The 27,937-nt window shown below is 39.3% G+C and overlaps 1 protein-coding gene across 2 annotated transcripts; it reads left to right on the top strand.

Moving 5' to 3' along the window:
* The first annotated feature begins 1,836 nt into the window (after positions 1-1,836).
* LOC132623453 (lysine-specific demethylase JMJ27-like) lies at positions 1,837-27,937 on the top strand. Of its 2 annotated transcripts, none has more exons than XM_060338209.1 (14): positions 1,837-2,944; positions 3,032-3,144; positions 4,185-4,287; positions 4,393-4,534; positions 16,217-16,280; positions 16,366-16,475; positions 16,601-17,088; positions 18,065-18,394; positions 19,291-19,680; positions 22,919-22,991; positions 23,061-23,146; positions 24,720-24,839; positions 27,058-27,120; positions 27,374-27,937. In XM_060338209.1, the coding sequence occupies exons 1-14, from the start codon at positions 2,024-2,026 to the stop codon at positions 27,422-27,424; spliced, it is 3,054 nt and encodes a 1,017-aa protein (XP_060194192.1). In that variant the 5' UTR covers positions 1,837-2,023; the 3' UTR covers positions 27,425-27,937. The 2 variants fall into 2 exon arrangements, with proteins under 2 accessions (XP_060194192.1, XP_060194190.1); XM_060338207.1 differs by having other exon boundaries at positions 16,592-17,088; positions 27,374-27,936.

Here is a 27,937-nt window from a genome sequence, read left to right as displayed (position 1 = left end):
GAGGCAGAAGTTCACCTTGCAAAAGAACAAAGTATGCCGCTAGAGTCAAACTTTCATTTTCATAAGCAAAACATCAAGTATACAAGTGTTAAGAACTAGAAAAGTATGTCGGAGGAGGCAGAAGTTTACTTTACAAAAGAACAAAGTATGCTGTTAGAGACAACTTTTATTTTCATGAGCAAAACAAAAATTTACGCAAGTGTTAAGAACTAGAAAAGTATGCCGGAGGAGGCAGAAGTTTACTTTACAAAGGAACAAAGTATGCTGTTAGAGGCAACTTTCATTTTCATAAGCAAAATAAAAAAGTACACAAGTGTTAAGAATTAGACAAGTCTGCCGGAGGAGGCAGAAGTTCACTTTACAAAAGAACAAATTATGCTGTTAGAGGCAAACTTTCATTTTCATAAGCAAAACATCAAGTATACAAGTGTTAAGAACTAGAAAAGTATGCCGGATGAGGCAGAAGTTTACTTTACAAAAGAACAAAGTATGCTGTTAGAAGCAACTTTCATTTTCATAAGCAAAATAAAAAAGTACACAAGTGTTAAGAATTAGACAAGTCTGCCGGAGGGGGCAGAAGTTCACGTTACAAAAGAACAAAGTATGTTGTTAGTAGCAAACTTTTATTTTCATGAGCAAAACAAAAATTTACGCAAGTGTTAAGAACTAGAAAAGTATGCCGGAGGAGGCAGAAGTTCACTTTACAAAAGAATAAAGTATGCTGTTAGATGTAACTTTCATTTTCATAAGCAAAACAAAAACATTATTAACAAAACAACACCAAAAACACATAAGATTGCATAAAAACCAAAATTATTAACAAGATAACACCAAAAAACCAAGCACACATAAATTAACTTAATTCATGAAGTTATGCCGGAACAAGCATAACTTTATGCCGAAACCGGCATAACTTCAGTTTACAAAATTACAAAGTATGCCGTGAGAGGCAAACTTTCATTTTTCATAACCAAAACAAAACATTATTAACAAAACACCAAAAACACATAAGATTGCATAAAAACCAAAATTATTAACAAGACAACACCAAAAAATCAAGCACACATAAATTAACTTAATTCATGAAGTTATGCCGGAACAAGCATAACTTTATGCCGGAACCGACATAACTTCAATTTCAAAAACCGAGAACTCTGCCGGACCCGACATATGTTGCCTCAGACAAATACATTCTTCACAAAAACCAGATTATTAAATAAAAACAGCAGCAACAACATAAAACAACTGTTCACAGGCAAAACTTCAACGATTCAACAAAGAGAAAACCAAAACGCATATCAAAATCAACTAAAACATATTACGACATTCAAAAAACCAAAATATATACATGGGGAATGAAACTAAAGTTCAAAAAATCATACAGACACTATAACAAAACACTATAATTTTAAATAAAAAAGGATCAATTAAATATAAAAAACGATGAAGATAAGGATATCAATTCAACAAATAACAATTTAACATAAAAACAAATATTGAAACGAGCAAAAGATCCAAATTCGTACCTAAATTTTAGAACAGATGAGACAAACACAAAACAGAGGAGGAAAGAAGAAGCAAAAAAAGAAAAGAAAAGGGCAAATGACGAAATAAAAAGGATTTTAATGGGATAAGGGTAATTTTGTCAAAAAACTTTCATTAAACAGGCGGCAAGAGCAAAATTTTAAGAAGACATAAATGAGGGGCAAAATATAAGAAGGGCACTCCGTGCAAAAAATTGAAAAAGGAGCCGGTTGGACGATGAAAAAGTAGCCCAAACCGGCTCTTCTAAATAGTTATGGGCCCATATATATGATGACCAAAAGGGAGTCGGCGGGACGACGAAAAAGGAGCGCAACTGCTCTTCTAAATAGTTAGATTAGAAAAATAGTAGTAAAAAATAACGTAAACTCACTTTTTTTTCAGCTAATCGGTCTCTATTTTGGGTCTGTTCCCTCTCTGCCCCTTTCACTTTCCCTCTAAAAACTCATTTAACTCCCTTGTACGCGATCAACAGGTAAGAATGAGGCCGGCGAAAAAGGACGAATCTGTGCCGCCGGATGATGATCTCCGTTGCATAAGATCAGACGGCAAGAAATGGAGGTGCAAAAGCTATAAAGTCCAAGGTAAGTCCACGTGTGAAAAACATGTATCTTCTGCTAGCCGTAGTAAACCAGAGAAGAAACTGCGTAGAAAATACATTGCGCAAAGAGATACCAGTGATGATGAAAGTTTGGTTAGAAATGTGAAGACGGATGATTTAAAACCTGTGAAAAAATCTCGTTTTCGTGAGACCAAAATCAGGAGAAATGGAGAGGGTTACGAGGAGAATGAAGCTGTTGCTTCATTGAGGATGCTGAAAGACAGTACTAGAATGATGATGACACCTGTAAATGAAGAAGATAGTTTAGTAAGGGGTAAGAGTGACAAGAACAAATATATGTACAATGAGGGTTTTCGGGTAAGGAAAAAACGTGGCAATTCTAATGAATCAGAGGAGAAAGCTTGTTCTAACTTGATCAAATCTACTGAAAAGGATAGAATGAAAGGAAAGAAAATGATTTCACAAGAGGAAGAAGAACACGGGGATGGTGAGAAGGTCAGTAGACTGGTTAAGAAATGGGTTACGTGTGAGTTAAAGAAATCAAGGTTAAAGGGGAAGAAGAGTAAGGAGATTCAAAGTGATCACGCGGAGAAGAATGATGCTACTTTTTATGATTCTAAGAGGAAACATGCAGCCAAATTACTCGAACCTATTGCAAAAAGGGTTAAAAACGAGTCTTTACTTGGGAGAAATGATAGGAAATTAACAGAGAAGAAACGAGTGGAAGTTGCTGATGACCACACAAACCCAAAGGGCAAGAAGAATGGGGAAGTGACTAAAAGAAGTGATAAGGGTAAACACAAGAAGGTCGACACAAGAAGGAAGCATTTCAGTACTGATGTGAGTTCATTTGATATACTCTGGATTAAATATTTCTGTTGTAGGCTGGAATTGCTGAGCGTAACCTGACATCATTTTACTAAGCAGGACCCATATGATGATTGCCAGATGTGCCATCAGTGCATGAAAAGTGATCGAAAGGTTGTTCGGTGTAAAAACAGATGCGGCAAACGCTATTGTAGCCCATGTATTGCAAGATGGTAATAGCTTGTTGGTTTTACCTTTAATAGTTTCTCACTATTCTTGGCTACTGAAGTTCTGTTTTTAAGTTAAAGAAGCATCTTTTTGGTGTCGTCTCATATTTCAACTGAACAACATACTTGTAGATTGAACTAATAGGAGAAATGTGTTCCTTTTTAGTGGCTTATGATCTATATTTCTTACTAGTGTGTGTTTGGGCTTTGGTTGGGAAGGTTACATGGAATAAGAATACTTGATAATAACACCCTTTTCAAATGTCTAAGTTACACATGGCACAACATTTTACTTTGCTTTGTGTTTCTGACTGATTAGATAGATCAATTTTTTGGCGTAATGAGTCTTCTGCAGTCATTTAGTTGGTGTCATTCTGAGCTGTAGATGCATTTCATTGTAAGTAGTGCTGTTGTTTATGCACAACATAACCATCTAATATCCATGCCAGCATTAATGTTGTGGTGTGGGATGGAGGGTTTAATCTAAGGATATTTCCACTTTATCTTTTACACGGTTACATCTCTTAGTTATTTGGTCCAGTGGAGGTTGATCCACAATAGCGAATGTCTTGCCCAACTGAATAGTCTAACTGGTCAGATTATCAGCAGTTCAGTGACTGGATATTTTAGTGTTTACTGAGGGGATGCATGTGGAGAGATGCTTAGTAGAATGCCAATTAATTCTGTTTTCTCCAGTCTCCTCAGGGTGATGTTGGAGTTACCTTATCCACCTCCTACTTACTAGCTCGAAGAAGGATCAGACTTGTTAACAGCTGCTATTCATGCTTCATGGACAATGCAAATGTTTTTTCTCCTTCCCATTTATTACATTATGAATTTGTTGATTTAATGTAGGCAAAGCTAATTGCGGGTCTCTTATATTTTGAAACTGTAATTAATAAGAAAAGAAGTACTTTGAACAAGTGCCCATCTGATCATAAAATCTGTTGGCTAATCTAGTTTCAAACATATACACACACATATGTTTATTTTATTGGTAGATGATCTATTGGTAAAACATATTTCTCTTCAAATCATGAATATAGGTACCCTCAACTATCAGAGGAAGCAATTGCCGAGGATTGTTGCCCAGTTTGTCGTGGGAACTGCAATTGCAAAGATTGTTTACGCAAAAATATTATCCCTAAGGTTAAATTTTTGCCGCATACATATTGCTATATTCCACTTTCTGCTACAGACCTCCGGGCTTGTGATTGCTGTATGCTGATGCATTATCTGCTCCTTATACTACAGGATCCAAAATATTTAGGAATACCACAGGAAAACAGCGAAAAAATTCATTGCTTGAAGTATCTTGTGAATGCACTTCATCCATTTTTGAAAACATTTATCCATGATCAAACCATTGAAAAGGAGATGGAGGCAAAAATTAAAGGTATTATGCATACTCTTTTTCCTGTACATAAATAGTCTCCTGGTGATATATGTGTACCCTTTTAGTTACTTTTGCCTTCCATCTGGTGCTATTTGTACACAGCACCTTTGTTCTGAGGTATTATTTCGTCCTTCTTAGGCTTAAGTAGTGTACACAAGTTTTCTGCCACCATGCTTATTGATGGAGGCATTTTTAGCTCTAATAAAGCTTAGAGGCCAGACCAAAGTTAGTTGTGCAGTAACTTGGTTTCACTTTACTTAATCTTATCTCCTTTCTAAGGAGTCTGATTCATTACCAAATAGTTGGGAAGCCTTTCGAATGGGTTGCAGTATTTTAGCAAGGCCTGAGATACTTTACTTCGTAATAACTACAATGCAATGCAACTTCACTTGAAAAATTATTTCCTTCCATTTATATGTCTTAGTCAGCTTGATAGAAAACCTTAATCCCATTTCCTTGAGGGCTTAAGCACGGGTTGGATTTTTAGTTACATGATGTTATTACTTAAAGAAAAAAAAAGTTTATTCACTGTTAAATCTTAAAGAAAAAACTTAAAGAAATTTAGTTTTTTCTTTAGATCTTACTCAGCAGAGTTAGTGAATAGTTTATTCACTGTTAAATCTTATTATGAGAGGTTATTAAGGAGAGAAGAATGTATTTTCCCTCATTGTGCTATATGGGTACCCAGGGTTCCGAGGAAGTTGTGCTTCTTTGCTTGGTTGGCAGCTAGGTGTGATATTGACAGTGGAAAACCTGGGAAAAAAGAAGATCACTTGTGTGAGTTGGTGCTTCATGTGGAAAATTCGGGTGAAGATGTAAATCATCTCCTACTGCATTTTTAAGTGGTTAACCGACTATGGAGGTTGGTTCTTAATTGGTTCGGGGTGCAATGGTTGATGCCGAGCACCATGAAGGATGCTTTGCATAGTTTAGGCTTCATGAGGCGGAAGAGAAGTCCTAGGGCATGGAATGTTGCCCCATTAGCAATTATGTGGGTTACATGGAGAGAGAGAAATAGGAGAGCATTTAAAGGGGGTTGAACAAGACTTTGTAAAGTTGCAAAATAGTCTTTTGTTTCTAATTTTCGTTTGGTGTTTCCACGAGATCCACAGGGGTTTGTCTGTTTAGCAAGTTGGGGGGTGATACGCTCAAATTACACCTATTAATGGTATAACGCGGACGTTGTCAAATATAGTAACCCAACAAGGTTGGGGTCGAATCCCACAGGGAATATAGTGTGAAAAGGTTACTAAAGTCGTAGATGCTAAGTTCTAGGTCTAATGTCTTAATCCGATGATTTTGGTAAAAATTGATTTTTCTATAACTAATTGCTAAACTATTGCTTTGGTGGAAATTTATGGTAAAAGAAACTAAGGTTGTGTCCCCGTTAGATAGGGTGTATGATCATGGGTATTGATCTTGATATACTTGTAATGGATCATTATATGAATGCACTTAATCTCTATGTGAATCTCTACTATTTCCCAATAAATTAAGATTATATCTTTCTATGATTTTTCCAAATACAAGAAAGTGACTATGAAGAACGATTAACCATGCCAAGTAAATTCTTCTTATTCCTAAGTGAATTTATTAAACAAAGTTTAAAGCTTTGAGTTCTTGTTAGTTATTCTTACCAACCCTAATTATTTTTCCAAATAAATTAAGGTTTATGGCTTTAATCAATGTTTGCAACCATTAATTATGAATGAAGAATGAAGAAAAACTAAACCCTAATAATCCATTATTTGTATATCAATCACAAACCCAATCACAAAACACCCATCATTGGGTTCACAACCCTAGTAAGAGAATTTAGTTACTCATGCCAAAGAACAAGAAATAAGAAATTGAAGAATTCATAATTGCTTACTTTGGAATGAAAGAGGAATTGGTAATACTTGAATTGATGTTTGAATCTTCAAAAACTAGAGAGAATTTAATGTTCTAAGTCAAGAGACAAAAATATAATAACTGATGTCTATTAAAACCCTACAATGACTATTTATAAGTTTTGGAAATACACAAGTTACAGATTTACACTTTGGTCCCGTCACCATGAAATACGGTCCGTAAATCACTTTGATCCATTTCCCTATGCCCTTCATTGATCAGATGCTTGACAGGTTAGCAGGGCGTTCCTACTATTGTTTCCTTAACGGTTATTCGGGCTACAATCAGATCAACATCGCTTTGGAGGATCAGGAGAAGACCACCTTTACTTGTCCTTATGGGACATTTGCATTCAGCCGGATGCCGTTTGGTTTATGTAATGCACCAGCAACTTTTCAGAGGTGCATGATGTCAATCTTCTCTGACATGGTAGAGGACTTCTTGGAGGTGTTCATGGATGATTTTTCTGTGGTGGGTGATTCATTTGAAGACTGTCTTGGCCATCTGGGTCAAGTGCTAAAAAGGTGTGAGGAGACCAATTTGGTGTTAAACTGGGAGAAGTGCCATTTTATGGTGAAGGAAGGAATCGTCCTCGGTCACAAAATCTCTGAAAAGGGAATCGAGGTCGATCAAGCAAAAATTGATGTGATCTCCAAACTTCCTCCACCTATCTCAGTCAAAGGTGTCCGAAGTTTCTTGGGACATGTTGGGTTCTACAGGCGCTTCATCAAAAGATTTCTCCAAAGTTGCCAATCCATTGTGCAAGCTTCTTGAAAAAGAGGCTAAATTTATGTTTGATGAGAAGTGCCAGAAGGCGTTTGAGGAGTTAAAAGAGCGTCTCACTACTGCTCCTATTATTGTTGCTCCTGATTGGTCCCTACCATTTGAACTGATGTGTGATGCTAGTGGTTTTGCAATAGGTGCTGTGCTTGGGCAGAGGCACAATAAAATTATGCACCTGATCTATTATGCTAGCAGAACGCTGAATGCTGCACAGATGAATTACACAGTGACGGAGCAAGAGCTGCTTGCCATTGTGTTTGCCTTCGAAAAATTTCGGGCCTACTTGTTGGGGTCCAAAGTTGTGGTTTATACTGATCATGCAGCCTTGAGATACCTCATGGCAAAGAAAGAAGCAAAGCCGCGACTGATCAGATGGGTGCTATTGCTGCAAGAGTTTGATTTCGAGGTAAAAGACCGAAAGGGTACTGAAAACCAGGTGGCTGACCATCTCTCTCGGCTTGAAGAAGCTGGGAGACCTTCTGATGAGCTTGATATCGATGATGCTTTTCCAGACGAAAGGGTGTTGGCTGTGTCGATGGAGGTAGCACCGTGGTATGCTGATATTGCCAATTATTTGGTAACAAGTATAGTTCCCGATGATATCAAAACTTACCAAAAGAAGAAATTCTTGCGGGATGCTCGGCAGTACTATTGGGATGAGCCTTATTTGTTCCGAACATGCGCTGATAACATCATTAGGCGTTGTGTTCCGTAAAGTGAAGTGATGGCAATTCTAAAGGCATGCCATGACTCTCCTGTTGGGGGTCATCATAGCGGAAACCGGACTGCAGCCAAGGTACTTGAGTGCGGCTATTACTGGCCGACTATTTTTCATGATGCTAATCTTTTGGTGTGGTCCTGTGATCAATGCCAAAGGCAAGGGAATATTGGCAGAAGGCAAGAGATGCCTATGAATTTTGTTATGGAGGTGGAAGTGTTCGATGTCTGGGGGATTGACTTTATGGGACCTTTTGTGAGTTCTGGTGGCATGAAATACATCTTGGTAGCTGTGGACTATGTGTCAAAATGGGTAAAAGCGGTGGCTTTACCCAATAATGAGGCCAAGAGTGTTATGGGGTTCCTCAAGAAGAACATATTTACTCGATTTGGCACTCCGAGGGCGATAATCAGCGATGGTGGATCCCACTTTTGCAATAAAGCGTTCGCGGGACTGATGGAGAAATTTGGTGTAAAGCATAGGGTGGCAACGCCCTATCACCCTCAGACAAGTGGACAGGTTGAAGTGTCCAATAGGGAGATCAAAAGTATTCTAGCAAAGACAGTGAATGCCAATAGAACTGATTGGGCCCGCAAGCTCGATGATGCTCTATGGGCATACCAGACTGCTTTCAAGACTCCAATTGGGACTTCACCCTTCAAGCTTGTATTTGGGAAAGCTTGTCACTTGCCGGTTGAACTTGAACACAAAGCTATGTGGGCGCTGAAGAAACTGAATATGGATTGGGAGGAAGCAACCAAGCTGCGGTTGTTTCAATTAAATGAGATGGATGAATTTCGGTACCAGGCATATGAGAGTGCAGCCCTTTATAAGGAAAGGATAAAGCAATACCATGACAAGAAGATTTTGAAGCGAGAGTTCTACAAGGGTGACTCTGTATTACTGTTTAACTCTCGGCTGAAGTTGCTACCGGGTAAGCTTAAATCCAGGTGGTCTGGTCCGTTTGAGGTGGTAGGTGTTTCACCCCATGGAGCGGTTGAATTGAAGTCCGGAGATGGTACTCGGACATTTAAGGTGAATGGGCAAAGATTGAAGCACTATCACGGAATGATTGCGGAGGATAGGATTGTTGATCTCTACAGGTTGAAACACCTCGGAACGAACAATGATCTGGTGTACCAAGATAAGGAGTGATTGGTTACCACCGTCGTGCCGTGACGTTAAATCAAGCGCTTCTTGGGAGGCAACCCAAGTGTAATGTTTATTTTTCTTTTGTTTTATTTATTACATATAGGGTAATGGTTGTTTTGGTGCAGGGATATGTTGCAGAAAAAACTGCTGAAAGGCTGGTAAGCTCAGTTATCAGAAACTGTGTCATAACATTGCAAAACACGCCTGTAGTTTACGGACCGTATTTCACAATACGGACCGTAAACCAGGACGTATTTAACAATGTTACGAGACAGTAAGCAATGTAATGTTATATGATGGTTTACGACCATGTAGGACGGACCGTATTTCACAATACGGGCCGTAAACCCGATCGTAAACTAACATGCAACATTGCATTGTTCTGCCCTCATCAACCACTCTAAATACGGGTCGTAAACTAGTTTACGGACCGTATTTAGAGAATATAAAAAAAAAAAAAAAAAAACTGGGACACGATCAAAATATAATAAAGGCCAAACTCTTTTAAACTAAGGGCAGAGAACTTCACCCCATCGACTTCCCTCCATTAAAACAGTACACCCCCACGATCTCCCTCCATCTTCACGTTTTCCTCTTCAACTTCCTTGCATCCCCACGACTTCCCACCATAAACCCATCACCTTCCACCTCCCTAACCACCATAAATACACAAACACCACCCATCAACAAACCCATCTCACCAAAAATTCGAAATCTCCCTCTGCCCTAGGTTTAAAATTGGTTGTGAGTCAAGTTGTGCTCTCTCATAATCTGTGCTTATAGTGATCTGTGGGTCCAAAATTAAAAGGTATGCTCAACACTCTCTCTCCTCTTACTTTCCAGTAGTGAGTTGCACTTAATGGTAAGTTTTGATTAAGTTAGGATTGTGAAATGCGGTGTTTGTCTATCTTGGTTAATGATCTTGTGAGGGGATTAATATGTTAAATTCTGTAAATTCTCGTGGGTAATTGTTAATTAAACCCAAATGGGTCGGAGGGCATTCCATACTTCAAAATTCAAAATTTGAAGTTTTGGTCTGCCCACCAATGGCTTGAATCTTGCGGGACTTATGAAAATTGGTAGAAAAGGGGTGAAGTCTGAGTAACCCAATCCCCGAACACAATGTGAAACCGAGATGTGAAATGAAATTTTGAAATCAAATATGTGTCTGTCTGTGGTGCGAAATACGACTGCACTTTACGGACCGTATTCCACTTTACGGTCCGTATTTAGGCATGTACGAGTGGACAGAATGCTATCCAAAAGAAATCCCATTTTACGATCTAACTTTACGGACCGTATTTCAGTTTACGGTCCGTATTTAAGATTATAGGGTGGGACAAAATGTTATCCACTACAAATGCTCAGTTTACGATCGTACTTTACGGACCGTAAACCAGTTTACGGTCCGTCTTTTGTGTTTACGACCACAGACAGAACAAATATTTTGTGCACAGTCCAACTAACTTATCTTTGGTTGGATGTTCCATGGTAACTAATCTGTGGTGTCTTTTGCAGGAATGGGTCAGAAAAGGAGCTTAAGCAAGCAAAGCGGGGGCCCAAAGCACGGGAAAGAAAAAGAAAGCGCGCTCGGATTCAAGATTGATAAATGAACCTTCCACTTCGGAAGGGGAACAATCAGGATCCGAGTACGCCGAGGTGATACCACCACCAAAAGTCAGGGGGGCCCCCCACCCAAGACACAGCGGCAACCACATCACAACCCCCAACTATGACCCCGTCTAAGTCTACGTCGGACGCCTCCCAGTCTGAAGAGGGGGATTCCGACGCAAAAGCATCAAGCAGGGGGGCTGCCACCCAAACTCCACCAGAGAGTGACTCAGCAGGGTTGAGTGAGGGCAGTGATCCGGTTGATGGAACGCCGCCCAAGGGTCGCAAGCTGGTTGTAAGGACCAAACGGCTGGAGGAGAAGAAGCTGCGGTTCTCGGTACAGGGGTCAAAGGAGTTGTATGACCAGTGGATGGCCGGGACTGAGACTGGTGGACAGTCGTCGAGGAAAATATTTGAAGAACGGCGGCTGATTTTCGATGGTATTTCAGCTCACCCACAGCTGGATGATACCATCAAAGGGTACAAATTAGATGCATTCACGCATGAGCCGGGAGAGTATGCTCCGCATATTGTGCGGGAGTTCTATGCATCCTATGGGGCCGCCTTGATGTCGATGAAAAAGTCGAGTCTTGCTTGGCATCAGATCCCAATGCTGGAAAATGTGACGGTCCGGAACTCCCTGGTTGATATTTCCTCCAAAGCCATCAACAGGGTCTTGTTTGGTGATGATTTTGTGGCTCCTACTGATCTGAGCCTGTTCCTAGACAAACGAGACAGGAAGGACAAGAAATCCGTCAGGGAATGGACTGCAGCACTTATCACATCTGAGCCACATGAGCAAAAATGGACCAATGATGGGAAAGTCAAGATCACTAAAAGCTGTTTATCCACAGAGGCTAAATTTTGGTGGACCTTGCTGTGGTACAGGATCACTCCAACACAGGCTGATAATACCTTGTCCACCAGTCAGGCAGTCACTGTTGCCTCTTTCATGTCAAGGTACCCGATGGATATCGGGGAGCTGATAGCTGAGGAGCTGCATGTGCGGGCACACAAGCCCAACCAGAACATGGTATTTCCGTGTCTTATCACGGCATTGTGTCGACGGGCAAGGATAATTCAGCTTCCAGATTGGGACGGTACCATCATAGCAGCGCATGTAGGGGATTGGAGGAAAAACAAGGTGGTAAGCAAAAAGGACCGGGAGGCAGATCAGTCCGGTGACGACGACGACACTCAGCTAGAGTTGAGTCCGAGCCGTGCTTATGGGACTGATCCAGTAGGGTCCGAGTTTGGTGCTGCTACTACTGGGCCTGAGGTTCCCACGACAGGTGTTCCGGATACTGTCCATGCACAGGATGTCGTAGCCACACTAGGTACTTCTGAGGCAAGACCTCTACCACCACTTCCGGCCACACAAGATCCTCCTTCGGGGTCCGCCACTACTGCTGCGACAACCGAGCCTGCTGATCCAGAGCTGGGTTGCTGCACTTCAGCCCGACTAACTATAGCCAGATTGCAATCAAAGCGGTGCGGACCGAAAGGCAAGTCGACAAAATCTTGCAACAATTCAGGCCTAAGGTGGTGAAAATAGTGCAACAGCTGGTTACTGGGCCGACCACAGAGATCCGTGCAGATTTTGAGAAAAAGCACGAGGTGTATCAAGCTAGACTTGACAGCTTTGAGGCGAGATTGTTGACTCGAGAGCAGACCGCACCCGGTGGGGAGTCTAGTTCTTTGAGGAGTGAGTTGGAGAAGCTGAAAAAGGAGCTTGAAACACTCAAGGGGCACGGGATGATAGCCGCACCGACACCAGCACCACGTCCCATTTTGCCTACTACGTTTAAGGTGCTGGATTTGCTTGATTCTAAGGAGGAGACGGAGGATGCCGAACCCTCTGTTCGCGGTACTGGAAAGAGGGTCCTTGAGTCATCTGAGGACCCGGAGGAGTTGGCCATGAGATTAAGGAAGACTGAAAAGAAGGACTTGCAGCAGACGATCTTTCAGTCATTAGTTGAGCCGCAGCGCCAACCAGGAGAGTCCTCGAGTCACCCACCGGATGCGGCGGGTCAGCCATGAGATGTTCATAGCATCCTGGTACCTTTTTCTCGCTCCCTTGTTCTTATAATTGAAGCACTGAGACAGTGCTTGATTTTTTTGTTGGGGGTGGGACCAATTGATAGTAGAGTAGTGTAAATATGTGTTTAGGAACCCCCTCGGCTTTTCTTTGCCAGAGTTCTTTTCCTGAAGGGGGTTTTATTTTGTTGAAGCTGGCATGTTTAGGATGTTGCTTAGGTTGAATAGAATAATTTTGACTTATTTGGTGTTACTTTGTAACTGATGGCATGTGTTGTAGTTTGTTGAAAAGTTGGACCCCTCAGAATTTTTGAAAAATGCATACTTAGAACAGTTATTGTCTGACATGATTGATTCTTTATATGACATTGTGATTATTGGGGTGTTGTGTGTGATGAATGACTACTTAGGAGGTCACAAGTGTAAAAAAATGATTGTCCTTATGCCGATGTGTGTGTGAGTTGTTAGTTTAATTCTGTTTATGCATGTATAAACTAGAACTTGCCTTGTTGGTCTTGTTTGAAATACGAAAGTTAGTTTGGTTGTGAAATGATCTTAGGCTTCCTTTGTGTAAATAAGTCACTGTACCTAAATAAGCCTCTCCAAAAGCTGAAAATATCACTAGTGTCTCTTTTTGAGCCTTTTTGACCTTTTTCTTGGCTAGCCGAATGAAACCTCACCCGTTGTGAAATTTACCCATCTTCGCACCCGTTCCCTCCTTGATGCTACTAGATAGACGAGGCAAAACGCCTAAGTTGGGGGTGAATTAAATGTGAAGTAGATGTTGAGAACAAAGGTTGGGGGTGGTGGAATTTGCTAAATGAGAGTCGATGTGGTAGTTGATACTAATAATAATAATAATAAAAAAAAATAACCAGAAAATTGAAACACAAAAAGAATTGCTAGTTGGATAGGAATAAAACCACATCGAGGTCGAAAACGTGAAAGAAAATAAAGGGGTTGGAAAGAAAAGAGGCGAATCAAGGTAAAGAGATGTCGTAATGTCAAGGAGGGTGAGTCACTAATACCTAAAAAAGTATCCTACCCGTCCCTAAGCCTACATTACAAGCCGAAACAAGTCCTAATGTGATCACAACCGAACGAACCTAGGATGAGAACGTAGAAAATAAGGGCAAGCCTATGGTATTTGCATGTGTAGATATGAACTCTTTGTGAGCATTGAGTGTTTTCTCTTCTCTTTCATCTTCGTCCCATTCTTGTTGTATATGTGTGTTGGGACATTCTTTTGTCTATGTGAGGGCATAAGGATGAGAATTGACCAAAATAAAGTGACTGCCAAAAGCAGGTGACTGCCAAAAGTGTGCACATTAGCATGTTCGATAATGTCATGTCATGTATTGAAGCTTCATGGTTAGTCATAACATTCTTAAGTTGTGTATATTGCTTTACAATAGATAGTTGGGGTGGTCAGTAGAAAGGAAAACATGCATGCCAGAAGTTCCAAGTCAAAACCGATGTAGACATTGTTATTCTATGATATCTAAGTGTTAGATTGAGTCGTTGTGTGGTATGGCCTGCTTGAGGACAAGCAAATACTTTAAGTTGGGGGTGTTGATGTGGCGTGATTTTACGCCACAATCGATGCTTTTTGACTATAAGTTTTACTTGTTTTTAAGCAAGCCTATGTGATTTTACGTGGTTTTTAGTGTTTTTCAGGTAAAGGAACAGATTCGGCACAATCACAGTTGAAGTGCAGAACCAGGTCGTAAATTGAAGTTTACGGTCCGTATTCTACAATACGGTCCGTATTCCATGGTCGTATTAAAGGATCTCAGAAACAGAAAGTCAAGTTGAGGAGAATGTGATTTACGAGCTCAGTTTACGGACCGTATTTCAGTTTACGGTCCGTAAAGTATCACGTATTTAATCATTCGAGCATCTGGCAGAAAGTCTGAGTTTGGCAAAGTGAAAGACGACATGCAGTTTACGGACCGTAAACCACTTTACGGTCCGTATTTTAGAAGAGTGAAGTTGCACACAACTGAGAAGACGACTTGGGCGTAAACCATTTTACGGTCCGTAAACTGCATGTCGTCTTTCACTTTGCCAAACTCAGACTTTCTGCCAGATGCTCGAATGATTAAATACGTGATACTTTACGGACCGTAAACTGAAATACGGTCCGTAAACTGAGCTCGTAAATCACATTCTCCTCAACTTGACTTTCTGATTCTGTTTCTGAGATCCTTTAATACGACCATGGAATACGGCCCGTATTGTAGAATACGGACCGTAAACTTCAATTTACGACCTGGTTCTGCACTTCAACTGTGATTGTGCCGAATCTGTTCCTTTACCTGAAAACCACGTAAAATCACATAGGCTTGCTTAAAAACAAGTAAAACTTATAGTCAAAAAGCATCGATTGTGGCGTAAAATCACGCCACATCAGGGGGACACAAGGGGATGGGACTTTTTGGGATTTGAGGTTCAGGAAGAAAATTGGGAGGTGACCGAGCTTGAGAGATTTCTAGCTTTACTTCACAAGCAGTACGAGCCAATTGATAGACCCGATGCTCTGAGTTGGAGTTGGGAAGTAAGAAATTATTCACTCTCAAGTCCTTCTATGAGAAGCTTCTGGTTAGAGCGGAGAATAGTTTCCCATATGATTCAGTCTGGATACCTAAGGTGTCGAGGAAGGTGTGCTTCTTCACGTGGTTGGCGACTAGAGGGGTGATATTGACGGCGGAGAACCTCAGGAAAAGAAAAATCGTGTGCATAAGCTGGTGTTTGCTATGTAAGGAGGCGGATGAGGACATGAACCGTGTTCTGTTACATTGCAAATTAGCCACAAGGTTATGGTGGGATATCTTTAAGTGGTTCGTTTTTCTTGGGCTATGCCAAAGTCCGTTAAGGAGTTGATGTTCAGCTGGAAGAGTGGAGCTACGAGAAGAAGGCACAAGGCTTGGAATCTTACTCCTCTTGCTTTTTTTGTGGATCATTTAAAAAGAAAGGAGGAGGAGACCCTTTAAAGGGGTGGAGATACGCTTTGCTCAATTGAGGAGTAGCCTCCGATCCCTTATTTTCTTTTGGTGCAGCTATGTAGTTCCTGTTTGTATAGAGGATTGGGTGTCTTTTGGAGAGAATCATATTTTGTAGGTCTCTCATTTTTTGGTATACCTCTTGTATACGGCCATAATGGCCTTGCTTTTATCAGTGAAAACTTTTACTTGATAAAAAAAAAAAAAAATGAGATCCCGATTTGTATAGAAGATTGGGTCTCTTCTTTAGAGAATCGTATTTCGATGTAGGTTCTCTTTTGGTATATGGGGTTTTCCCCCTTATTGTTAATAGAATTATTTACCTTTTCAAAGAAAAAATAGAAATTTAGTCAATTTATGTAGGTTGGGAACTTTCTGTGATGTGGTGGTTTTGAGTCGCTATTCTGCTGCTATATCCTGGTGAATTTTCGTACTTTGACAAAGCAGTTACCCATTTATTCAGTTAAAGTTGTGGCTATGGTGCAGGAGTGTCTTTAACACGGATAACGATACCAAAAGCTGCCATTTGTATGGATGAGCGTGTTTATTGGTACACCCTTTCTTTGACGTGCGGAACTTCTCCCTTGGTTCTGCTAGTCTTCTCCATTGCCTTAATATGCTATGTTTCATGGCAGCGATAACTGCAACACCTCCATTGTTGATCTCCATAGAAATTGTCCGATTTGTTCGTATGATCTCTGTCTGACCTGCTGTCGGGAAATTCGAGAAGGTTGTTTTCTAGGAGGTGAGATATTGGTTTTGTTTAGTTTTATAATAGAAGAAAACTTTACCTGCAAGGAGGAAAATCTCTTGCGTCATATTCACCTTGTAAAACATCTTCATGTTTGATCAATAATGTAGATTGTGCAGATGAAGATGGAAGGCTCCCTGCCTGGAGACCAACAGAGACTGGTGATATCCCTTGCCCACCAAAGAAAAGAGGTGGCTGTGGAAATAACCGCCTGGTGCTTCAGTGTCTCTTTGGTGAAAAGCGGGTTCAACAGATAATGAGGGAAGTCGAAAACTTAGTCAAAGCAAATTCATCTGGCAGTGTGACCTGCTCTGTTAAGAAACAGTGCCCTTGTAACTCTAAAAATAGAAGAAAAGCAGCTTCCAGACCAGATTCTGATGACAATTATTTGTTCTGCCCTTCAAGTGACATAGAGGATGGGCACCTGGAACACTTCCAGACACATTGGAGAATGGGAGAACCTGTCATTGTAAGCAATATTCTTGAATTAACATCTGGATTAAGCTGGGAACCAATGGTGATGTGGCGTGCGTTCCGTAATATAGCAATCAAGGGGGGCTCATCAGATTTGGTGGTGACAGCAGTTGATTGTCTTGATTGGTGTGAGGTGCATTATCTTTGATGGTCCCTTCTCTTTTATTTCCTGTCTTACTGGAAGTCGTAATCTTATTAGAACTTTTGTGTAGTTTTCGAATCTACAAAACTTTAAGAGTTTAAGCAGGACATAAACAAAATGAGTAGTAATTTCTGGAATTACAACATAATATTGTGCAAGTGCAATTTTTCTATGAGAGATATTTTGTGTCCGTGAGTAACCCAGTTATAATCATGTATTCCTTTTCTTGTTTAGTTTCCAGGTCTTTGAAGAGTCTCATATATTCCCATGAGTTATTGGTACAATATCAATTAGTGCTTCGAGTTTAGTATTTTTGCGCAATTTATTCCCTGATGCAGTTAGCTATACCTTCCATGTTGATGCCTTAATGATATTTAGAGAATCTGATGTAGCTTTCAAATGTCATAGCCTGGGTGTTGTCTGATCTAAATCAAGCCTGAAATTGATATGTATAAACTTGAGGTGAGATAATCCTCCTTTATCATTTTTTCCCTTTTTAGCACATGCTAGTGATTGACCATGTGCTGAACTGATCCATTATTATATTTTGGATCAGTAAACTTAACTGATCCATTAATTAAAAGTTGTTACCTCTAAAGCTTCATATGATAAGATCAGAAAGAGCATCTCATCAAATGTTTAAATACAGTTTGCTAGCCTTTTATTGCCTATCAACTATATCAAAATGAAAGTATCTAACATTTTGGGAAGTCCCAAATTGAGAGGTGATGCATCTAATGGGAGGGAGATGTTTGTTGGAGATATCGGAAATTATACCAAATGCATGTTCTGCCTATAAAAAGATCATCAGAGAATTCATGCTAGGTTCACTTGAAATATGATACTGTTAGTTCAGGGAGTTCATGATACTTGGTTGACGGAATCACCATGTCTCTGATCTGGCTGATTAAAATGTGTCTTCAGTCAATGCTTAGATAAGCTTCTCTTTTATCTTCATGTCTTTCAGGTGGATATACATATTCATCAATTTTTTAAGGGTTATATTGAAGGTCGAAGGCACAAAGATTTCTGGCCCAAATTGCTTAAGCTTAAGAACTGGCCTCCATCTATGAAATTCGAGAAGCGGTTGCCACGCCATGGAGCAGAATTCATTAGAGCCTTGCCATACAAAGAATACACGCATCCGCTTTCTGGTATTCTTAATGTTGCTTCCAAACTTCCAGATGGTATACTGAAGCCAGATCTGGGTTCAAAAACATATATAGCATATGGATTTGCTGAAGAACTTGGGCATGGAGATTCTGTGACAAAGCTTCATTGTGATATTTCTGATGTGGTATGCATTAATCATTATGAGTTGAATAGTTGGTTTCCAGGCATTAATTGTCCTTGACCTTTGATGTCATTGGAATCTGGTTAAATCTTATGCTTGAACGCGCTTATGTGAAAACAGGTCTGGAGGGTCGGCTATACCAGATTTAGTTATTCATTTAACAGGGTGTCATCATAAAAGAAATATGGAGTGACTGAGTAATGGAAAACTAACGGTTCCAAGATGGAGGATATATATTCATTTGGATATTCCTTGGCACTCCCTCAGTCCCATTGTTGGGTTTCTTCTTCCTTTGCTGAGAATCGAATTGTATAATACTTGACCAGCTAGAAATGTTTAATGTAATCTAGCATAATTACTTTCTAAAATATAAAATTTATTTTTGCTATAAACTTTTAAGTTTTATTTTTGAAAGCAAAAAGAATAAAGAAAATAAGAAATCAGCTTCTAATATATATCCGAAACATAATTGATTATACTGGATTTACTGATGACTAAATAATTCTGGATTTACACAAAGGACGACTGAACTTGGAGAAAAGTATAGCGAATTAGAGAAGCTTCAACTTATGGAAAGATACAGGAGTTCTCAGGAATAGAACTTTTATTTCACATGCAGTAACACAGAATAGACTTCTCTGGACACAAAGTTTCCCAGATAACGGATCAATTTTTTGCCTAAACATAGAGCCATTAAGGCCTCGATATTCGCCTTCAAAACCGGAGACCTGCAGGATCTTGCATTGAAAACTCATTGCAAGGATTTCCTTCTCCTAAACCTGGTGGTATTTGTTAGCAACGCTGAAGAACTTGAAATGACCCTTTTAATATAATTTCACACCATTTTCAATCTTGTTTTAATTGTAAAAATTAACTTGCTATATTTCTTGATGTTGCAGGTGAATGTTTTAATGCATACTGCTGATGTGACTTTTGCTAAGTGGCAGCTTTCAAAAATTGATAAGCGGAAGGAAGAATACACTTCTCGTGATCGAATAGAGCTCCATATTACAGATAGAGATGACCATCTAGTTCTTAAGAGTGATTTTGCATCTGCTAAACAAGAAAATGCGAGTAACTGTTTTTCCCCTGACCGGAATGTGCAATTGGAGGGCAATTTATCTTCTGATCAGGTGGCTGATCTTGGAAACAAGTCTGACGGACCAGAGGAAGAAAATGTTGGTGCTGTCTGGGATATCTTTAGGAGACAGGATGTTCCCAAGCTCGAGGAATATCTTAAAGAGCACCACAAGGAATTCAGGCATACCCATGATTCTCCGGTGGACCAGGTGCATACCTCATTAATGTGAAGCATATGCATAAGTGGGAAGAAAGAACATATTCCTTCAATCCATTAAATGTGTCCTACTTTGAGCTGCACTAATTTTTTTTTTTGGTAAATAATTTTTTTATTACCAAGTAACATTTTGTACAGATAAAAATAACTGCATATGGACAGCCCCAAACTGCAGTACAGAAACGTCAACAATTCAGCTCAGACCCAATTTCCTGATTATCTAAATTCTACTGTCAAGGGTAGAAATTCATTTTTTCAAGCCTTTTTTGCAGCGTCTTCTGCATTGATCCTCTATAGAAACCCTCCTGCATGATTTTCCTAGTGATAGATCTCATGTCTGATTGCTTGTTTGTGAAAAACTCTTTTGTTCCTTTCCAGCAAATATAGTAAATACATGCAGCCATTGTCATTCTATATATTTCAGCTCCAGCATTCCTCCCCTTAGCATGCATTTCTGACCATTTTAGCTCCTCTTGCCAATTCAGTGCTGGTCTCTGAACTCCTAGTCACTGCAAGAGTTTACTCCAGATTTGTGCAGAGATGTTACATTGGAAAAATAAGTGATATGCTCTCAGTTTGTGTAATGCATAAAGGTCAGTCCTGATTGTTTGTCACACCCCACTGCATGAGCCTATCTTGTTTATGGATAGCCTTCCATGGGTTACTAGTCTTAATATGAAACTCCATTTAGGGGATCCATCGTTATTGCATACCAATCTCTTCCACTGCACCTTGGGATAACTCTCCTCTCATTAATAGATACATTCTTTTGATGGAGCATTCTGACATATTCACTTGATCCGTTTCCATGATACTTGCTCCACATACCTCTTCATTTTCAGAATTTTATTTACCATCCAAGAAGTCTGCTTAGGCATTACATTCCAGACTTTGCCTCCCCTTTATGTAGTATATGAACCCGCTTAACTCATAGTTTGTCCTTTTTGCAGCATAAGTTCCACAATAGTTTTCTGATAGCAGCTCTGTTCCAGGTTGTAATGTCCATAAAATTAAGCCCACCAGCAGCTTTGGGGTAACAGAGTTTATCCCAAGCTAGTGATGCTTTCTTAGTCAAATCCACACCTCCATACCATAGGAAACTTTTACATGTCTCTTCTATCATCTTCACAACCTTGGTAGGTAGCACGAGCTGCGCTATTATTAAGAGTAAATAATTTGAACTAATTTTAATTCTGATGGTTTGGTAGAGAATTATGAAATCGTAGTTTGAAATGTAAAAAAGTGGATAGTTGATTGTAATGTGTCATGTTAATTTTGATGGTAGCGTTTAGTTGCATTTATTTGAATTGTTGGAGGGAGAGAAGCTTATCATTTAACGAAGGAGATCTAGTACTATGGATTAAACCAAAAGAGCAAAATAGGTCACCTTTCTTGGGATGTGTGTCTCATTGATGTGTTTCCAATTATACTATTTTTCCTGTGTACAGTATACCAAAAAGTAGAGTAACCCACATCAAAATATGACTGTCTACAAAAGTCACCAATCATCTATACAAGTAGGGCCTTGTGAGTGCACTAAAATGAACTAACAGGACGAGCTCATGGTCACATGGGAACCTGACATGTTTTATCGCTTGCAAGGGGTTTGTAACATCGGATCGTCTATGGAACATGCCATTCATACCGTTAGGGGAGGGGAACGGGGGGAAGAGATTTGGATAGTGTCTTTGTCCAGTAGTCCTACATATTAGATGCTTTTGTTACCAGTACCTGCTGCATTAGCACAAAGATTGAAGAACTTACAAAGAAATATATCTCTAGGGGATCTTGGGCTGGCGAAAAAGTATCATCTCATTTTATGGAATTAGGCCCATCCCCTGTAAATGTCGGGGGTCTTCGAGTAAGGGATTTGAGAAGTGTTCAATATGTCGTTATTATATGAAGGTTTGGAGTGAAGGCGTGCTCTGTGGACAGGGGTCATTTTTTATGAAAGTGGAATCTAAAAGGGGGTTGGAGAACAAATTTGATAAAGCAACCATTTTGGGGCATCATGGAGGAATATAGTGCAAGGATGGAAGATTTCTTTGAAAATCTGAGTTGAAGAAGGGAATAAAGCAGTCTGCGGAAATAGAATGGTGTGGTGATAACAATCAGTCTGAATCTTTTCCATCCATGTTCAACATCTCTAGCCAACTGACAGCAGTCATTGCCCAGATATTTAGTATGGTAAGGTGCAATTGTATGGGTCACACTTTCAGGAGGGAGTGGCAAGATTAATTAATGGAAGAACTCAATAGGTCGATCAAAATTCTATACTAGCAAAAATCAAAATGTTTCATTGATTGAAAGGGACACTTGGAGATGGAAAAGCCACAGAGACGGGGTGTTCACATTCTAGTCCTACTAACAACATATTACTTGAGAAGGAGAATAAGGAAAACTGCAATTTGATTTCCTAGAGGGCGAAGACAGGTATAATTATTCATTCGGACACCGTCAGATTCTAGTTTAACAATTCGAGGAATTTATATAAGCTGGTGCTTCATATGTAGAATGTTTACCACTTAATTACTACACTATGTAATGGCACATAAGGTATAGTACATGATATGTAATAACTTCGGGAATTAATGGGTAATGCCACAAACAGTGAGGATTGTTACATGGAAATTCAGAAGGACAAGAAAACGAAGGAAAGCAAGGGAGGTGGTTCCTTTGGCACGTATGGATAATATGTAAGGAAGAAAAAGAAGAGCGTTTTAGGGCATTGGAAGCTCTTATGTGATATTTGTGGTTTATTTCTATTTTGTTTACACTTTCGGAGTGCATGCGACGTTCTAATAAGTTGTGAGGATTGGATGTTTTTCTGTAGAGAAACATGTCTCGTTCCATGATCTTGTCATTTTTGTACATGACTTGTATACACGGTACGTTCTCCTCAATCACATATACTAATGCCATGTCCACGTCAAAAACAAAGAAAACAAAGTACATTATTATTAGAGCTCAGAAGCATTATTTTCATGCCAGTGCACGCTGGCTGGTGATAGTTGTGTTATCTTGTTTACTTTGCTGTTCATTAACTTGTAAACTGCAGTATGTAGTTGCAAGAACTTTGTTTGCTATCAAATCCTTTAACTGTTTCTCTGGTCTATTTGTGTTGTCTTAAACAGCACATACACATTCTGATGCTTCCAAATAATTTAAGATTTTTTCTAATGGAAATGTTCGTCATAAATGATTATTGTTTTGCTAATTTAACTTTGTAGGTTGTTCACCCAATTCATGATCAAGTTTTCTACTTAACCGCGTATCACAAGAAGAAACTCAAGCAAGAGTTTGGTTAGTGTGGTACCTATTTAATCGTCATTGGTTTTGTGTTTTCCTTAGTAACTTATTTTGATACTTTAGGCATTGAACCGTGGACATTTGTACAAAAACTTGGAGAAGCAGTTTTCATTCCTACTGGGTGTCCCCATCAAGTTAGAAATCTGAAGGTACAATATCTTTTGTCATTTTTATGCCACATCCTTCTTAATCATGAACCTAATTATAGAAGCTGTGAGTTCACATGTACCATATTGCTTGATTAGCCTGCAGCCCCCAACCTGTTAAAAAGATTTAGTCATGCTCAAAGAAATAGGGGAAAATGAACCAGAGGCATAAAAAAAGATTGGAAAATTGATTATTGTCTTCACTATGGGTTTGGCATGATAGATTTCATTAGACAACAATTTGGTGTATATCCTCTCAACTGCATGCACATCCATGCCACGTGAACCTAAACACTTTCCGCTTATAATTTTCTGATCTCCTTTGGAATTTAGAGTAAGACATTTATGCAAAATGTTAATGATGGAGATTGCATAAAGTCATCACCTCTCTGATTCATAGAAAATGCTGTGTACCTAGTAACAGCTATGGGTGTTGTTTCTTGTAACTCATCTTCTAGGTTAATTCTTGCTTATGCAATCAATTGCATTACATTACTGGAACTATCAAAGTGCATATCACCCGATAGAACTCTTACATTTTTTTTTTTTTTTTTTTTGGGATAAGGTAAATAATTTTATTAACAATTGGGAAACTCCGTATACAAGCCATATACCAAAAGGAGAGAACCTACATCAAAATATGGTTCTCAACAAATGAGATCCAATCCTCTATACAAATAGGGACCTCGTAAGTACACCAAAAAGTAACTAGAGACAAAACACTCCTATGCAATTTTGCAAAATCTTGTTCCACCCCATCAAACGCCCTCCTATTTCTTTCTTTCCAAATGACCCACAAGATTGCTAAGGGGACAACACTCCATGCTCTTGGGCTTCTCTCTCCCTTTCTATGATTCCAACTTTGCAAAGCCTCCTTAACTGTACCTGGCATCATCCATTGCACCCGTAACCAATTGAGGGCCACCCTCCATAATCGATTAGCCACCTTACAGTGTAAAAGAAGATGATCAACATTTTCACCTGTGCTCTTACACATAAAAGACCAACTGACATGGATGATCCTCCTCTTTCTCAGATTCTCTGCAGTTAAGATCGCGCCCCTAGAAGCCAGCCATACAAAGAAGCACACCTTCCTCGGTGCTCTAGGAATCCAAATAGCGTCATGGGGGAAAGTACATTCATCTCTCACAAGTAGCTTTTTATAAAAAGAGCTCACCCTGAAAATTCCCTCTCCACTCTCCTGCCATCTCCAAACATCCGGTAAGTTGTTTGGTGTGACTAGCCCATACAAAAACTCAAATCAAATTATGAAACTCTTCCATCTCCCAGTCTTGAAGGTTCCTTCTGAATCTTAAGTCCCAAGGAAAAACCCCCTCGTGAGACCTACAAATTTGTTGGGCTGTCATTCCTCTTTGGTCGGACACATGACATAAACTTGTAATTTACAACTGTGAACTATTCCTTGCTATTTCAATAGCAGGGAGTGTGGTATCTTGGATTTAAAGTATTACACACTAAAAGACACGTGAATAAATTTATAAATCTCCTTGCTCCTTTCCATATCATGGTTCTGTTTCCCCTTCTAATCTGTCTCGTTTCTTTTTGGGCATTACAGTCTTGTATAAAGGTTGCTCTTGATTTTGTCTCACCTGAAAATGTGGGCGAGTGCATTCGCTTGACTGAGGAATTTCGTGTTCTTCCCCAAAAGCACAGGGCTAAAGAGGACAAATTGGAGGTGAGCTCTATTTCCTGATTCTAGAGGCATGCCAAATGCTTCTATTGATGATCTTTAGTAACTCTCTAAATTTTGAGTTCTGGACAAGAAACCTTGGGAAATGGTTATTGATATGACACTCCTTCAATTGAGTCACGACAGCTCAACAAGGTGTTGTTACAAATTCGAAAAAGAAGGGGAAATCTTTGTTGATATGTGCTGTAAGCTTGAATTCTCTATATACAGCGAACGCGGGAATTGCAAGCTGTTTTTGATTTATTGCCATTTTTAAAAGAATGGGTGGTCTCGTGGAATTTGACGCTTTATATCCTGGACTCATTCCATGATCTTGTAATTCTCCGAGTTGTTTAAGCCTTTTTTGGTCTAGTTTGTGATGCGTAAATTAGCTAGAAGGTTGTTGGTACGGTTGAGATCCATGATAAGCCCTGCCATCCCCATCTCTTTTTTTTTTTTTTTCTTTCCTAGGTTAGGATTCACTTGAATATGGAAGTATGTCTGGGGTATGATTTTGTAGAAATGTTGTCTTGTTCTATTAAAGCGTACCATTTACCTTCTCGTGTACTGCGATAGCTGTTGAAAGTCTTTCTAGATGTCTTCTTCACCCTTCATTGTCAAAAGTATGACATCTCATTAACAAAGTTTCTTTCTGTTAGTTTCTCCTTTAACACCATTTTATTTTACACGCAAATTTAGAAAAGATTGCTTAAATTTTAAGGTGTTTTGAATTAGTGATAAGATATTAATGATTCTTGTGCTTTGCTTCTTTATGGTTAGAACAAAGTGTGGTTGGAGAAGAGGATGTGTCGGTTACTCTCTTCATTAGCCATAGTAGGTTTTATTTACTCGAGCTAATCGATAATTTAGGTGTTATTGTAGGAAAATAACTATGTTTCTCTCGTTAGCTTCCTCTTGTGCCCAATTTATTTTACATTGTTTTGCCTAACATAAATATTCTGCAAAGTTTTAACGTTTTCAAAAAAAAAGATAAAAAAAAAAAGATTCTGCAATGGTTGTAAGTTTCACATAATTAAGTTAGGAGCTGTTGTTTTTATTTAGATTAAAATTGTTGAATCTTAATATACATTGGGATATTAAGATGTTTTATTTAGATCGACATGATTAAGATTGTTTTTTCAACATCTGAATACTCATTATTTGTCTTTATTTAAAAATTAATAAATATAAAATTCAAATAGATAAATTTAAACATTATATCCACAAGGTATAAGGTTGCAAGGTGATGTTAGCAGTGATGGTGGTTAATAGTAGTGACAGGCGGTGGTTGCGGTGGTGGTGGTTGTGATAGTGGAGGTGGTTGGAGGCAAGTGGCGTTTGGTGGTGGTTGACGTTGGTGGCTGTTAGCAATGGTGGTAGTTGGCAGTAATGGTGGCTGTGATGGTGTACGTGGTTTGGTGGTAGTGGGTAATAGTGGTGGCTGGCAGTGCTGGTGGTAGTTGTTGGCAATGCTGGTGAGCAGTGGTGATGGTGGAGGTGGTTGGTGGTAATGATTGGCGCTGGTGTTAGGCAATGGTGGTGCTTGTGCAGTGGTGGCCGGCGGTGGTGAAAAATCATTATCTTAAAAATCTTTAACTATACATAGCCTCTTAAGAATTTTAATATTATTAAGATCTGAATCATTCAGATCTATTTAGACCTATCAAGTGGTTAAATGTTTTAAAAAAAGCAAATACGCTCAATAGCCTGAGATTTAAATTTCAGATCCTGACCTTCATTGAGTGCAAACAAATGAGGCTTTAGTCTGAAACAGTAATAAGATGTTAGGGTCTTAGGGATAACGACTTTTACACTTTTGTGGGCCTCAGCTATGGTTAGTGGAAGAAAGAGGATGTTCAGGCTGATTTCCTTTTTAGATGTGTAGTAGTTGAGCTAATCAATATATTAGTCGTGTAGTTGTATGGAAGAAGAGGTTATGCGGCCTAGACGAGAATGGACTGAAATATAAATTCAGATAGTGGAGTGGACAAATTTTGCTGTTTGCTGACCATAGAGGAAGAACATTGTAAAGTGAAATTAGGTGGTGAATTGGTTGAGAAGGAGCCAAACTGGAAAAAAAAAAAAAAAGCGGAAAAAAGAGGGTACGGAAAGTATAACTATACCTTTTTATTTTGTTAACTTAAAGGTTTTCCTTTTTGTTTATGAAGTTCGTTTCCAGTATTTGCTGTGGGGTATAAATTTTCATGTTCGCTGTCTGCATTAGGTGAAGAAGATGGCTTTATATGCACTGGAGAAGGCTGTAGCTGATCTAAAGAACCTTGAAATGGTGAGTGGAATAATTCATTTTCTTTCATATGTTAGTTGAGTACTGCTGAAACTAGCTATTTAGCTGCTTGTCTATGTTAGTAGTTGTAGTTGAGATTTAACTTTTCTTTCATATGTTAGTTGAGTACTGCTGAAACTAGCTATTTAGCTGCTTGTCTATGTTAGTAGTTGTAGTTGAGATTTAACTTTTCTTTCTTCCCTCCTACACTATCACCTTTTCGACTCTTGCACTGATATCAATTCTTTAATACTAGATAAAATCTGCAGATAGACTGTTGAGTAGTGAGCAGTCTTGTTCAAACTAAAGAGTGGGTGGAATAGTTTCATTCTGTCGTAATGTACATATGCTTGTGAACCGCCTGACTAATATCTGGTGATCATGAAAAAAGTGCCGCAAATGACTCCTGTGTATCATCTAATCTTTACTGTCATCAGCCAAAGCTTAAGACGCTAAGCACATTAGCTCTGATGCATCTTACAGCTTCAACTTAAAAGCCACGTAGAGACTCGGAGTTTCACGGGGTAATGTCTTCTTTTGAAACATTTGCGGACCTGATTTAGTGGGTTTGCCTTTTAAATCCATTGATGTTTTGCCTTAACCCTCTCATTTTGTAACCAAAAGAAACGCACTATCAAGCTGTGCACACCCCTTCCAATTGTTAAGTAAATGCCATTGGCAACTGCATGATTTCTAGTACAAGTTCACTGCTTGAAGAAAGTATGCGTCTTTTCTCCTTCATTTATGATATAGTTCAGACTATTCCCTTTGATGCAAAGTGTTCTTAGGGAAGGTGATCTTTCTTGGTCCTTTTTTCCCT

This window comes from Lycium barbarum, chromosome 12 (assembly GCF_019175385.1).
Source record: "Lycium barbarum isolate Lr01 chromosome 12, ASM1917538v2, whole genome shotgun sequence".
Lineage (NCBI taxonomy): Eukaryota > Viridiplantae > Streptophyta > Magnoliopsida > Solanales > Solanaceae > Lycium > Lycium barbarum.
The sequence above is the reverse complement of the archived record's forward strand: the minus strand, read 5'-3'. Positions and strand labels throughout refer to the sequence as shown.